The 13,634-nt window shown below is 47.7% G+C and overlaps 1 protein-coding gene across 1 annotated transcript in view; it reads right to left on the bottom strand.

Annotated features, from left to right (window-relative positions):
• Window positions 1-3,875: 3,875 nt before the first annotated feature.
• The window catches only part of BLK (BLK proto-oncogene, Src family tyrosine kinase), a 30,815-nt gene continuing 21,056 nt past the window's right edge, over window positions 3,876-13,634 (bottom strand). The window contains exons 7-13 of the mRNA XM_032184977.1: window positions 11,817-11,966; window positions 11,480-11,632; window positions 10,426-10,605; window positions 9,876-9,952; window positions 6,872-7,022; window positions 4,331-4,462; window positions 3,876-4,084 (exon numbers count right to left, since the gene is read on the bottom strand). Of these exons, the coding sequence (XP_032040868.1) occupies window positions 3,876-4,084; window positions 4,331-4,462; window positions 6,872-7,022; window positions 9,876-9,952; window positions 10,426-10,605; window positions 11,480-11,632; window positions 11,817-11,966 (1,052 nt within the window). The remainder of the gene's footprint in view (window positions 4,085-4,330; window positions 4,463-6,871; window positions 7,023-9,875; window positions 9,953-10,425; window positions 10,606-11,479; window positions 11,633-11,816; window positions 11,967-13,634) is intronic.

Genomic DNA, 13,634 nt, shown 5'->3' on the forward strand with positions numbered 1-13,634 from the left:
TCCTTGAGAACCACCAGGTCTTTGTTCCCAGGGAAGGGCCATGTGCTCCCTCATCTTCCTCCCATGCTTGTCCATCTCTGCTAACCTCCTTCTGCTGCTCTGATTTTAACCCAGCTTCCTAAAGACATCCAGGACAGATTGTAGCGTATGCCATGCTTTGTCTTATATCAGACACTAGAAAATCCACCTGGCTGTGGATGCCTGGGTTATGGGAAAAGCCTCATCTGGAGCTCGCAGCTCGTTAGGCACCCGAGAACCAACTTGATTTCCTCCTGCTGCTCCGTGGCACTGCCCTCTCACTGCTTTTCCTTCACTCTCTCTTGCTCCCACCCCTCTCCTTCGGGCACCTGCTGATTTTTCCATGCCCATCTCGCCCCTGGCCCCGGTTCCAAGTTTCCAGATGCACTTTCCACTTTGCTAACACCTCCCAGCACACAGCTGTCACCTGCAGAAGGTTTTACACTGTGGCCGGGAGAATATTTCCACATCTACAAGGTGAGAAATACCAGAAACCTCCCCTCCAGAGCCTCAAACCACTTGCAGACAGGGAGTTAACGCAGATATACTCCATGTCAAGAGAAGACATTAGATTCATGGGTGGGTTTTCAGAAAGAGGATGGGGATGAAGTGATGGGAGCAGCTAATGGAGCTCTGGGTCTTTCTGTATGGGCATTGGAAAAACCACTCCTGGTTTTTGGAAAGACCAGTTGGCACCTTGGGAGTAATGAAAGGACTCTCTCTTGGTTGCCCGGCAAGATATATATCACTAAGTACCTCTTTTAATCCTTGTCTGGGCCATTCGGAGAGTTCATACTCTGTCTAAGGCTGGGATTACCTCTTATCTTGTAAAACACCTTGCAGAACCCGATGCCTGCACAAAATAAACAGCGTGCTCTGCTTGGGTAGCTTCATGGAGCACTTGTAAGCGAGCTGCCTGAGCAGTGGCAGACCGCTGAAGGATCACAGTGTGAGATCCCAGATCCCTTTTACCACCCTGCTCTGCTCGGTGACTGACCTGTGAGCCTCTGGCTGGGTGAAAGGGGCACCTCACGGAGCTGCCAGGTCGGTTTGGGGGTGAAGGGGGATCTGGCAGAGTTTTCTGAGGCCCTTGGAGATGTTCTGATGCCCTGCAATGTAGTCATCTCCTGGACTGGAGGTTTCTCACTTGGGATTTTGACCAAGGTTCCCTGATGTATGTGTCTGGGGCACAGCCTGGATGTGGGACCTCTCCTCCCCTGCTAAATGATCTCAGCAGAGGTGGATCCATGGGTCTTGTTCCTGTGGTTTTGTCCTGAACCCATGGGGCTCAGGGTCTCCTGCAACCCCTGGAGAGATGTTGCTGCTCCGGATATTGGTGCAGCTTGAATTAAAGGGCTAAGATGTCCATGACAGAGGAAGTGCAATCTCCTCTTTGTTATGTTCACCCTGAGCTTGGCCACGTGTTGTTATTGGCCATAAAAATACCCCATTCCTTTCTAAATTGAGCTACTATACTTGACTCCTTGGCCTTGGGTGATAATGAAATGCACAAGTGCTTAGCAGACACCCTGCTGCTCTTCCTCCCTGTTTGCTCCAGCATGAATGATCCACAGTTTTTGGTTCAATAAAATATTTACAACCAAGGGGGCACGTGTGCTTCAGCTGTATTTATTTGCAGTGTGCCTTATCATTAATAGAAATCTCTCAGTCCAGCATTGAGTTCCTGGTAAATGCGAAAGGCCAAGCAGGAGCTCGAGCAGGTGGAAAGATCGTTCCTTCATCTCCTGTGAAATTATTGAGCAGACAACTAATGAATGCTTCTTGCTTCTGTATAGTTATAGCGCCCATAGCTGGTGCTGTGGAAGCAGGAAACAAGCTGTTTCATCCTAAATTAGTGCTAGGATCTACTAGCACGTGGCTCAGGAGGTGCAGAAGCAGGGCCATGGAGATGGAGGTGGTTGGATGGGGTTATTTGATGAAGAGGCCTGTGTAAGTGTGTCTGGTCCCTGGCCACATTGCTGCTCTCCTGCTGGTCAATGCTGATTTATTCCTTGTGGCTCAAATAAATGCTCGGGAGGTAACCACATCCCCTTTGGATCTACCTCTAGATGAGGTTCTGTCATCTGCAAATAAAGCCCCTTTTAATTTATTACTGCAATTAAAGCCCCTTTTGCCACCTGGGGATGCAGGGAATGACACCTCCAGCTTGTGCAAAGCAGCAGCGTGCAGATTTTGGTCTCCTGAGAATGCTCAGCCAGTCCCTGTGGGGTATTTCACCCAATGCTGGGTCTGCAAAGGAGGGATACAGGGTCTAAAGCCAGGCAAGGTGCTACTCACACCAACACAAGCATTATTATCCCATCAGGAAAGCCTGTCCAAGGGTGCTGGCACCACGACAGGGGATTTTGGCCCACCACTGGCAAACGACAGGTGAATGAACTTGACCTGAATGTGCCTGTCAATGATTAAGTTGTCCCTACAAATTCGTTATGAACCTTTCTGTGCCTTTTACTTCCAAGACTCTTGCAGCAGCGGTGTGCACAGGTAGCTCCATGACATGTGCTGGCGATGGTCAGGTATTTTCCCTGGCAGACTGGCGTCATCCCTGCTGTCACATTCTCCTGGCATCCTGCTGACATTATGCTAGGAGCAGCTCCCTCCCCAGCAGGACTCAAAATCTGGTTCCTGGCACAACCAGCAGAGCAAGCACCCAAGGGAGATGCTGCTCAATGCCATGATCTGAAAGGAGCCCTCCCAGCTCCCAGCCCGGTGCTCTTTCCTGTGCTCCTTGTGCCCCTTTGGTGGGGACTTTGTGCTTTTTTCCTTCATCCTCTACTCCCCCAACCCAGCAGAGCTGAGATCTCTTTTTTATTTAGGGTTTAATTTTTATTTTATTTTATTTTATTTTATTTTATTTTATTTTATTTTATTTTATTTTATTTTATTTTATTTTATTTTATTTTATTTTATTTTATTTTATGTTATGTTATGTTATGTTATGTTATGTTATGTTATGTTATGTTATTTATTTTATTTTACTTTATTTTATTTTATTATTTTTTACTCCCACCCCCCTTCTGGGAGACACCCAGATTTGCAGGGAAGCAGGGACATCTCGTGGCCACGCCATGAACACCTCCCCTTCCTCCGGGCTCTCGTCCTGCCCGTGCTGGGGGTCGCAGGATTGCACCCTGGGGACCCCCCTGTACCCCGGTACCACCCCAAAAACCCCCAAACAGCCCAAGGGAACCCCACAGCCTCTTCCTTGCGTTGGGAGGAGGCACGGGAGGTGGAGGAGCACCTTCTTCTCCTGATGCCCGAATAATGAAAAGGGAAAGGGTCGTATCCAGTTCTTTATTACGGATTTGGGGTTGGCACCACATGGAGGGGTTGCTCCAGAGCCTGGGGGCCTGGCGTGGCCCATGGAGGTGCAGAGAGGACACATCTCACCCCTGCCCGTGGCGTGAAGGGGGCTGTAGTAATGCCAGCGGTGGCATCAGCGTGGGCGGGACATTGTGCAGCCGCCTCGTACCCCACTCCCAGCCATGTTCCCCTCTTTTTGGAGGCAGAGGGGTGGCAGCTAGGGGGGCTGAGAGGCTTTTCTGCCCCCATGTGGGTCAGGAAGGAGGCAGCAGAAGGTCACAGCAGAGTCCCTCGATGGGAGCAATCCTCCAAGGCCGAGGAGGAAGGAGCTGCACCAGCTCCTCTTCAGTCTCGGTGACTGCGACAGAGCTGGCAGCAGCCACCTCCCCTCACCTCCCTCCTCCTTCCCCATCTCCAAACGCATCGTGGCAGCACACGGGAGAAAGGGAAAGGCCTGACGAGAGCCACCGTGGGGCTGTGTGGGATGGTGGCTTCCCCCCAGCCCTGTCCCCAGGTGCTGGTGGGACCGTGGCCTACATCTGCGGCTCCGGCTCGTACTGCTTCTCCGTGGCCGTGTAAAAGTCCTCGAGGACCGACTGCAGGTACTCAAAGGTCGGGCGCTCCTCGGGCTTGTTTCGCCAGCACTTCAGGATGATGTTGTAGAGCTCGGCAGGACACATATCCGGGCAGGGCATGCGGTAGCCCCGCTCCAGGTTGCGAATCACCTCGGGGTTGGTCATCCCTAGAGGGAAACGCAATCCAGAAGGGGTTATTCAGCACCATGGGGATGCAGGGGCAAGGGTAAACCACAATTCTGGGCACTATCCATGGTTGTATTCCCCCATCCATCCCTCTGAACCCTCCCCAACTCCCCTCTGTGGGTTTTGTTTTTTTTTGGGAATACCCCTCTACATGTCTCTGGGCATGAAGCATCACTAGATGCTATGAAGCTGCTGCATGCTCCTCCCTTACTCACAGCGCACCGTACCTGGGTAAGGGATCCTGCCATAGGTTATGATTTCGGTCAGAAGGATCCCAAAAGACCACACGTCAGATTTGATGGTGAAAACTCCAAAGTTAATGGCCTCCGGTGCCGTCCATTTGATCGGGAACTTGGCCCCTGTCCGGAGGAAGAAAAAAGAAAATCAGGAGGTGCTCATGGGCATTAGCAAGTGACTCCCCCAAATTTGAAGCCATTGTTTGCACCAGGGAGATGTCATGGGACTTATTGAAGGTGCTATGGAGTTAAGGAGAAATGGCCAGAGGAAGGTCATTGTTGCCTGTCTCCTGCTTTCACTAAAAGGTCATTTTTTCAGGCACCACTTTGCCTCTCTCAGTTCTATTTTCTAGTGCCATCAGAGCTATTTCACTTCTAAAGACTTTTTGATACACGTGTGCTTATAAACATGCATAGGTACTGATACACAGAAACCAAGTATTGAAAAAAAAATAAATTAGGTAGCTGCCAATATGCATATTAAAAAAAAAAAAAAAACAAAAAAACCACCCTCTAGCTACACTATTGTGTGTACCCTCTAGGTACACTATTGTGCTAACCTGCCGTGTGGAACCAGCGTGGTCCTGCAGCACAAGGGATGTACCTGTGCTACCTGAAGTCAGTGCTTACCACAGCTTGATTAGAGGCCAATGACAGCGGGATTTTTTTCTGTATTAAATTGCTCACTTCTAGGGGTCTATTTATAGCAAAAGTGCACAAATGATGCAGACATAGGCTCTCTGGTTTTCAAATCTGCGTATGTATTCTACAAACAGAAAACATCCTGTTTGGTTCTGTCCACCAAGACCTTTTTTCAGCAACTGCAGCCAGCAACGACCACACGATTGCAATTTCAGTTTTGCCGAGGCTAAATAAAAAAAAAAAAAAAAAAAACAAACCAAACCAACCTTGAGGCATAGGAACTGAACGTGTTAAATACTGCAGGGAAAAACACATTTTTATTTGTATATACCCTCGCAGGGCTGAAAGCCCAAAGGCAGTGTGTGAAATAAGTGCCTTTGTTCTCGCATGTCATACTTTTGACAAGCAGACTGATGAGTTTAGGAAATGCAATCTATTAAGTGAAAATTGTTCAAAGAAGATAGAGGGGCAGTTGTTATTCAAGATTAAAGCTAGCTGGAAAAATGCTGATAAGAATTGTTTTCCACTGGAAATGTAGGTCTTCTGAGTATGTTAACAGAATTATACTGATTTCACCAAAACTTCTGTTAAGGACAAAAACTCCTCTAAATAACTGCAACAATCTCAAAGTGTCCCTTCATGACATTTCACAAATTATGTTTGTGAGATGTTTCCATTTTGAAATAATTTTATATATTGAAATGGGCATAATTTGTATCATAAAGTATATTGAGAATAGCAAGTTGAATCAGAATTTTCCTATTGTAAAAGAAAAAAAAAATCTATTCAATTCTCTTTCCTCAAAATATTCCATATGGTTCCATATGGGGCACCTTAGCTTCATCCCAATTCTGGAAGAAGGTGGGTTTCCAGAATTTCATTTTTTTCTGGTAAGTGCCACGCCAGATTTAATTGTTTGGTTTTCACCATTTCTTCTATTTCCATCGTGCTCTGTAGGGCCCCTTTACACTCTGAATGGCATTCTGTCATCATTGACCTTGAAGTACGGGAAAAAAAGCCACAGCCAGAGGAATTTGACTTAACCCTGCTGCCAGAAGGCTGTAGACAGATTTCTGCACCAATCAAACCAGTTGCCACCTCTCATGGCCACGCTTTCCTGTCCACTGCCAGCTCAGACATCCAGCAGCCCCAGCAAGGGGTTTGGCTTTGCAGGTGGAGCCATAAGGACATTTCATGTTAATACAGGGAATATTGGGTTTGTCTGTTTGTTTTAGATGTTTTGCGTGTGCTGTTCCCTCGGGAAACACCTCCCAGGCTTCAAACCCCATCCCACACTTTGTAAGCTGTCATTGTTATTCAAGAGACGTGATCTGCTTTGGGCTCTGCTTGCCTGGGACGTCTGGAAATTTCCCCGAGGTCCAGATACATGGCTCCAGCTCCCCTCTGTGGTCCCGCGTGTGCAGTGACTGAATTACACTGCTATTTCCTTCCCTTCGGGCTGACTCACTGTTAACATGTAGGTACAGGCAGTGTTTCACTACTGGAGGTCAACATTTCTCTAGGAACACAACCTGAGATTCAGCAGGACTGCCCCAAACAGTGCCAAAAGATGTTTTTTCTTTTTTTTTTTTTTTTTCTTTTTTTTTTTTTAATCCCTTTTCCCTCTGCAAACTTCACTTGCTGTTTAATGTCCCCAAGTGCTGCTGCCTCTTGTGGGAGCCCATTTTTGGCTCTCGTGCTTGCTCTGCCTGCTTCCTGGGTGCTGACAGCAGCAGAAAGGGGGCTCTGGTCTCATGTCAGTGACAGCAGTGCCCTGTGCCTGGTCCCAGCTCAGCCCTCGGGTGCCCCATGTCTTGGCAGATCTGCATGGCAGGAGGGCTGGAGATAAGGGAAATGTGTCGGTGAGGCAATGCTGGGAACACCACTCACCTTCTTGTGCCAAATATTCGTCCTCGATGATCCTGGCCAGGCCAAAATCAGCAATTTTGCAGCAGAGCGTCTCCGAGACGAGGATGTTGGCGGCTCTCAGGTCACGGTGGATGGAATTCATTCGCTCGATGTATGCCATCCCCTCTGCCACCTAGGAGAGGAGGAAAGAGCCCGTCTTCATCAGCACCTTCCCATGACATCTTAGCCTGGCTGCATCTCAGCCCCGTTTATAAACACACAGCAAATTTGTAGGGTTGTCCACATGCCTCCATGTGCATGGACCTCCATCCATGGATGGACGGATGGACAGACAGATCAATAAACAAGTAGATAAAGAAGTCGACAGACCCATCCATCCATAAATAGATATCGCCCCTGCACATGTGTTTATATGCAGCTCTACCAGCACGCGGCTGGCATCCCAAAGCTTGAAGCAGCCAAGTCGAGCCGAGCAGAAGCGTCACTCTCTGTTTTGCTCAGAGGCTGTGGCTTTGAGCTGTGTCTGCAGCTAGGTGTGGAAAGTTGAAGCAAACCTGAAGCCACATCACTGGATTCCCAGTTTCTGCCACAAGACTCTCCCCACTTGTTATTCATAAATACTACATATTAAAAAAGTGAATTAAAAAACAAACAAAGAAACAAAGAAACAAAAAAAAAAAAACAAACAACCAACAACTCAAAGAGCTTGCCTCTCCCTCTGTCACAGTACCAAAGTCCAGATAAGGGACAACCAGATAATCTTCAGTAACCTCTCTTTTCCCTAGCTGGTCTGCTTTAGTGTGGGGAAGAGACCCCTGGAGGTCCTTCCACAACACAAATGAGACTGATGTTTGCTTTCCCTGGGCTGGATCCAGACTAGGAGCCAGGGACACCACGTAGTATCCCTCTGATACCTACAGGATGCAGTAGAGCAGAAGACCCATATATATATATAGGAACATGAGTGAGATAAAGGGTAAGCCCCTGGGCAAATCCCTTGTCCTAGGAAAATCCTGTGTCCTGGGCACATGCTGCCTTCTTCAACCACCTCCAAACTTTACTTTAGGAGGTTCCTGCTCCTGAGATCCTGAGCAGGGAGCACGTAGGGGAGGTGATGAGTACCTATAAGTGCTGGCAGCAATCTTTTATTGCTGGGTGATGTAGCACAGGGGGATTGCAAAACTGCAGAGCTGTTCTATTGGCCAGGTCCAGATTTGGGCGAGGTGTTTATCAGGAGGGTGAGTGGATGCACGCAACCCCTTCTAATAATGGTTAGCATCTATTTAAACCTCTAAAAGCCTGTGGGTGAAGGCAGAGCGATTTTCCACTCCATACAGATTCACATCAGCATCTCTGCTTACATGTGGTTTCAAACAGGATACTAACACATACTTTCCAGTGCTGCATTTCTAACCTGTGTCAACACCCCTTCAGTGCAAGTGCTGTTTGCTGCAGTGGAAAATGGAAGAATTGATGTAATTTCCTGTCCTGATGTTAATGAGATAGCACCCGGCGATGGGCTGGTTCCAGCCCAGAGAGCTTTCGAGCTTTCACCCCTGAGACTGACCACAGGATCGAGTGCATCAGCCCAGAGCTTTCTAATTTTAGCTCCAACAGATGCAATTGGATCCAAAATCGCTCTCAGAAGGGCTGGGCGCCTGTTGGGTCATGATGTCACCCCGACACTGCAGATGAACAGAGATTGCAAAATATCTCTGCCTCCTCCTCTTCCTCTCAGGGCTGCCGAGTGCGTGCCCGAATCCTGCTGGGATCCTCCTGCAGCCACCGTGTTGTCAGACCTACACAACCCTGGTGCTTGGGATAAAACGAGGCCATTGCCCCAGCCCCAGATGCTGCCACCCTCCTGCCTGGAAACGCTTTGCTGTTCCATGTGCTAAACATTGCAAGTTATAAATGTTGTGTTAAAGAGCTGCATAAAGACTTGTAGCTTCTGCTGTTGGTGTCTCACACCAGCATATGGTGCCGGCTGGCAGCTTTGCTGTGGAGCTGTTTGGGTCACATCTGCAAGAGCAGATTGCTCAGGTTGTGGTGCTTTCCTCTTCCATAGAAATGCATCGAGCCACGTTCTGTGGTGTAAATCTCCCATCAACCTAAGGGCTGTGTAGTACCAAGGCATTTGGACCGTTCTCTTTATCACCAGGTATTTAAAATAAATCACTGGATGTATCTTTTGAGAGAAGGAATGAAAGAATGAAAAATTGAGGGAGGGAGGGAGGGTGGGAAAGACAGAAGGAAGGAAGGAGAGAGGGAAGGAAAGGAAAGGAAAGGAAAGGAAAGGAAAGGAAAGGAAAGGAAAGGAAAGGAAAGGAAAGGAAAGGAAAGGAAAGGAAAGGAAAGGAAAGGAAAGGAAAGGAAAGGAAAGGAAAGGAAAGGAAAGGAAAGGAAAGGAAAGGAAAGGAAAGGAAAGGAAAGGAAAGAAAAGGAAAGGAAAGGAAAGGAAAGGAAAGGAAAGGAAAGGAAAGGTACTAAATAATAATGCTGCAGTTGGGTCTATAACTAACTATTAACATTTACAGCCTGGAGATGCTTAGAAGGACACAACCCTATAAAGGCAAAGGTTTCTTCTTATAAATAACATTATTTCCTGATTTGAGGGACACAATATTCTTTATGCCTAATTGTCAAGAGGAAAGAACTGTTGAAAGCCAGTGTGTCTCTATATAGAAAGTCTCTTTGTTGAGCTTTCTCATCCTTTTGGTAAAAAGAGAAGCAGACTTTTTCCTGCTCAGTAAGCCAGAAAAACAAAACGAAACAAAACAAAACAAAATAACCCTCCAGCACTGTACTAAGTTCCCCAGAGGCTGCCCTAAGGAGAGCAGAGCATTGCAGAGCTGACTTGGACATGAACCCAAGTGCTGAGAGAGAAACCCTCAGACAGCACACCAGGAGGTGCTGTTTTTCTCCGTGACACTCGATGCTGACACAGACTTCAAACTTGCAAGAATTTCACCGAGAGAACAACAAATCGTGGCCTCGAGTCCGTTTCCAGAGGCTGTTCACTAACCTGAGCAGACATATCAATGAGTTTTGGGAGATTCAGCTGGCTTCCTTCCTCTGTCTTCAAGTAATCCAGCAAACACCCTGCAGAAAAGGAGAGACTGCTGTGATGCTTCCAAATAAGCCCATACATTTGATTTTCTGCAACAAATCTGCCTGCATCTTAAAGAAAATCTGGGGGATGACAGTGGGTGTCCCCTGGAGCACTTTCTATTAGGAAAGTTCCCCAAAGCAGCCCAATTCCCCCCTCTATTAACGCACACGCCCTTTTGCAAAGTGCTGGACATTCTTCACCCCAAGCCTCATGGACAGAGGGGCAAAAGAAAGGAGAATTTCACCATGAAGAGAGTAAAAATTTGGAAAGGTCGAGATCAGAACTTTAAATGCTCTTCAAACGGAGCATCACCATCTTGTGAAGTGGCTTATGAGATTTGTGAGCACATATTTAACCACCCTGAAAGTCCCTTCTAGGAAAAGGATTCTGCATAGGAGTCCCACTCAGCTTATTGACCTGATTTTGCAGAAACCCAACAAAAATGTTACACGAGGCTCCTTACCATTGGCCATGTACTCTGTCACGATGTAGATTGGCTGCTTCGTGACTACCGCATATAGCCGGACCAGCTTGTTATGCTGGAGCCTCTTCATCAGGTTTGCCTCTGCCAAGAAGGCGTCAGGATCCATGCTGCCCTCCTTCATGGTCTTCACAGCCACCTTGATGTTGTTCTTGTAGTAGCCTGCAGGGAGATAATGATGCACTGAGGAATTTCGGCAGCTCTACGGGCTCTGTCAGGCCATGAAATAAGAAGCAGAAGAACTGGTGGATTCGGGAACAGAAAAGTGAGTGAGTTGTAAACCTCAGCACAGTGAGATCTGAGCAACCAGAAAGCATAAGAGGGGAAAGGAGAGGCATACATGTTCATAAATCGATGTGGTTCTGTCAAGGGTCATTCCTGCTCTAGGTGAAGGAGGCTCATGAGTTGACCCCATCCTCTCACAGCCCTCCCAGGGCCCTTCCTGGGTGAAATCCCCAGGGCCATCAACTGGTTAGGTTTTAAAATAATCCAAATACTCCAGAAAACCAGGACTCTGCAGCCAGGAGGTCAGCTCAGCCTGGTGCTGGCCACAATCTCAAGCACCAAGGCAACAGGCAACCCCAAAAGGGACAGCAGAGGAAGCTGAGCTCGCCCCACTTCTTCTCCCACTGGTTAGAAATGGGCAGGGACATGTGAGGGATTTGGGTCTGGGTTAGAAAGTAGAAGAGAGAAGCAGAGAAAGTAGGGCAGCATCACCCGGGTAAATTATGATCTCAGACTGTTGTCTGGGGTTTCCAGAGAGAATGAGAGCATGTCCTGGGAAGTGAGTACAGAGTTAGCTGGAGACTCCTCGCACACATCTAGCCCATAAAACCCATGCTGGACCACAGAACCATGCAAAAAAACTGTCTGGTGCTTCCAGGAGTACAGAACCTACTGCTACAGGTGTACCCATAAAGCATATGTTCATGCTTTAGGATCTCCATGCCCAAACCAGTGCTGTCTTACGGAATGAGGGTTTTCTGTCTCCTCTGTTTATGTATTTCCTTCCTGGAACAGGGGGCATTGTACTTACCCATCCACACTTCCCCAAACTGCCCGCTGCCGAGCTTCTTCACAAGTTTCAGAGACTCCCGTGGGATCTCCCACTCGTCCTGTGCCCAGGGCCTCTGGGGAACCAGGGATATGCAGGGAGCTGTGAGCCTCTGGCACAGGCCGTCTACCTTCTCTGTGGGAGGAGAAACCACAGGAGAGGTCAATGGGCAGTTCGACACAAAACTTTCAACCCAAAATTAACTTGTTTTGCTGCCACAGGAAGAAGTCAGCTCATGGGACACCTCCACAACCACACCATGCTTCAGCCATGGGGGTTGAGGCAGACCCCGGGCCCATTAGGGAAGGAAAAAACTCACGGCTGTAATGATGGATTAGCTCTGGCAGGCTGGCGAACGTCGTCCTGGGGGAGATGTAATAACCCCCGCCATCCAAGGAGCGGATCCTGTAGTGTTTGATGATGTCCCCGTGGGCAGAGTCGCTGTCTCTCACGGACAAGGAATAGGCACCTGGAAAGCGAGAAGAAGAGGGAACTATAAAGCCAAGCAGCACCTGACTCCACGACCAGCTACCTCCTCTTTTCTGAGCCCTAGACACTTCTCCCAGCCCTTGCTGGTGCCTCCTCAAGGCAGCTCTCATAAGGCTCTCACCAAGGCAAGTGGAGAGGACAAAGGTTCACCAGAGCTTTACTGGGCTTGTTGAGGCTTGGTTGAGTAAGACCTGTTCATGCAGTGGCCGACAGCCCCAAGGAAACCACTTCTAATCAAAAACACATCTCCAGCCAGAGCAATCAGTGTCTCCTTAGGTCATCGTAGTCTTGCCACAGCTCCACATCTCCCATCTGAGCTTTTCTCACCTGGACAAACACGGGATTGCAGACCCACCGGTCTGTAGCACATCCAGAATTTCAGTTCATGGGAGACAGAAGGCCAAGACTGACAAGAAGGTCCCTTCTCAGTGTTACCCAAGATCCCTGTGTCCCTATTTTCTCCTATAGCCCCCATGCCAAAGGGTTCAGCTGGTAGGCACATCAGCATCGTGTGGTTCAGCCAAATTATTTGGCCATAAGCTTGTGTCTGTGGCTAACCCACAGCTAGATTCATATCTCGTTGCAGGTGCTTTTTGACCTCTGGGGAGCTGCTCAGCCATCTCCCGCTCTGATCTGCTATTTTTTCCTTATAATGGGTTTATAATCCAAACCATGGATTTTTTATTATTTTCTATTTTTGTCGGTGCCAAAAAGAAAAGCACAGTATGTTGCTACAGTGCAGGAACTTCAAGCCTCTGTCAGGGTAAATTTCAGTAGATGTAAGTAATGTTGTTTTATTATTTTTTTTTGCCTTTGTCTGGATCATATTTCCGGAGTAAGTTGTTATAAGCCTGCTGGGCTGTTAAAAGTCCAATACGTCACCCGGGTTGATAGGCTGCCTTTTTTAATGTTTGAAAAGGCAAAGCTATATATGTTAAAAAATACATATCTGTCATGCAGGATCATAAGCAGAAGTGGGGCATTCCACAGCGACTCCGAAACCCTAATCCTCCGTGCGAGGGGAAAGTTTACTAACACGTAATGCTCACTGACTGGTGTTTCTCCATTACCAGGCCAGTTCTCACTGCAGTTTCCTGCAGTGTGTCTGGAAAACATTCCTTGTACTGATAATTTGAAAAAAAAAAAAAAAAAAGTAACAATAGAAAATCATCTCTGAGGACGTTTGGTGTATTGCAGTTGATTATGGATCTTGGCAAGCAGGATTTGGGACAGGCTAAAAGTTTTCCAAGTGCTAGCAGTTGTTTTGGGGTGAATCCCTTTCTGCAGAGACCAAACCATGAAATATGGTCGCACGATCTTCATGGAGGACCTGCTGGTTTAAATGCAGAGCAAGGGAACCCCGAGTCTGGAAGCACACGGCGTTGGCATGATGGGGTCCTGCAGTGTCCTCAATGAGGTGACAAAAAACGCCAGGGAAGGGCAAAATGGCTCATTTTTACAGTCTGTGCCTCATTGACCAAAGGTTACAATGACATAGCTAAGGGAGAGATCTTTGGATCCTGTTGGGTGCAGAGAAATGTCCACACTTCTGTAGGGCTTGTGTCCACAATGCTCAACACAAGTCCTGCTAGAGTGGATTAACTACATGTGCTATTATTATTATTATTATTATTATTTCTCATATTTC

Source organism: Aythya fuligula, chromosome 3 (genome assembly GCF_009819795.1).
Source record: "Aythya fuligula isolate bAytFul2 chromosome 3, bAytFul2.pri, whole genome shotgun sequence".
Taxonomy (NCBI): Eukaryota; Metazoa; Chordata; class Aves; order Anseriformes; family Anatidae; genus Aythya; species Aythya fuligula.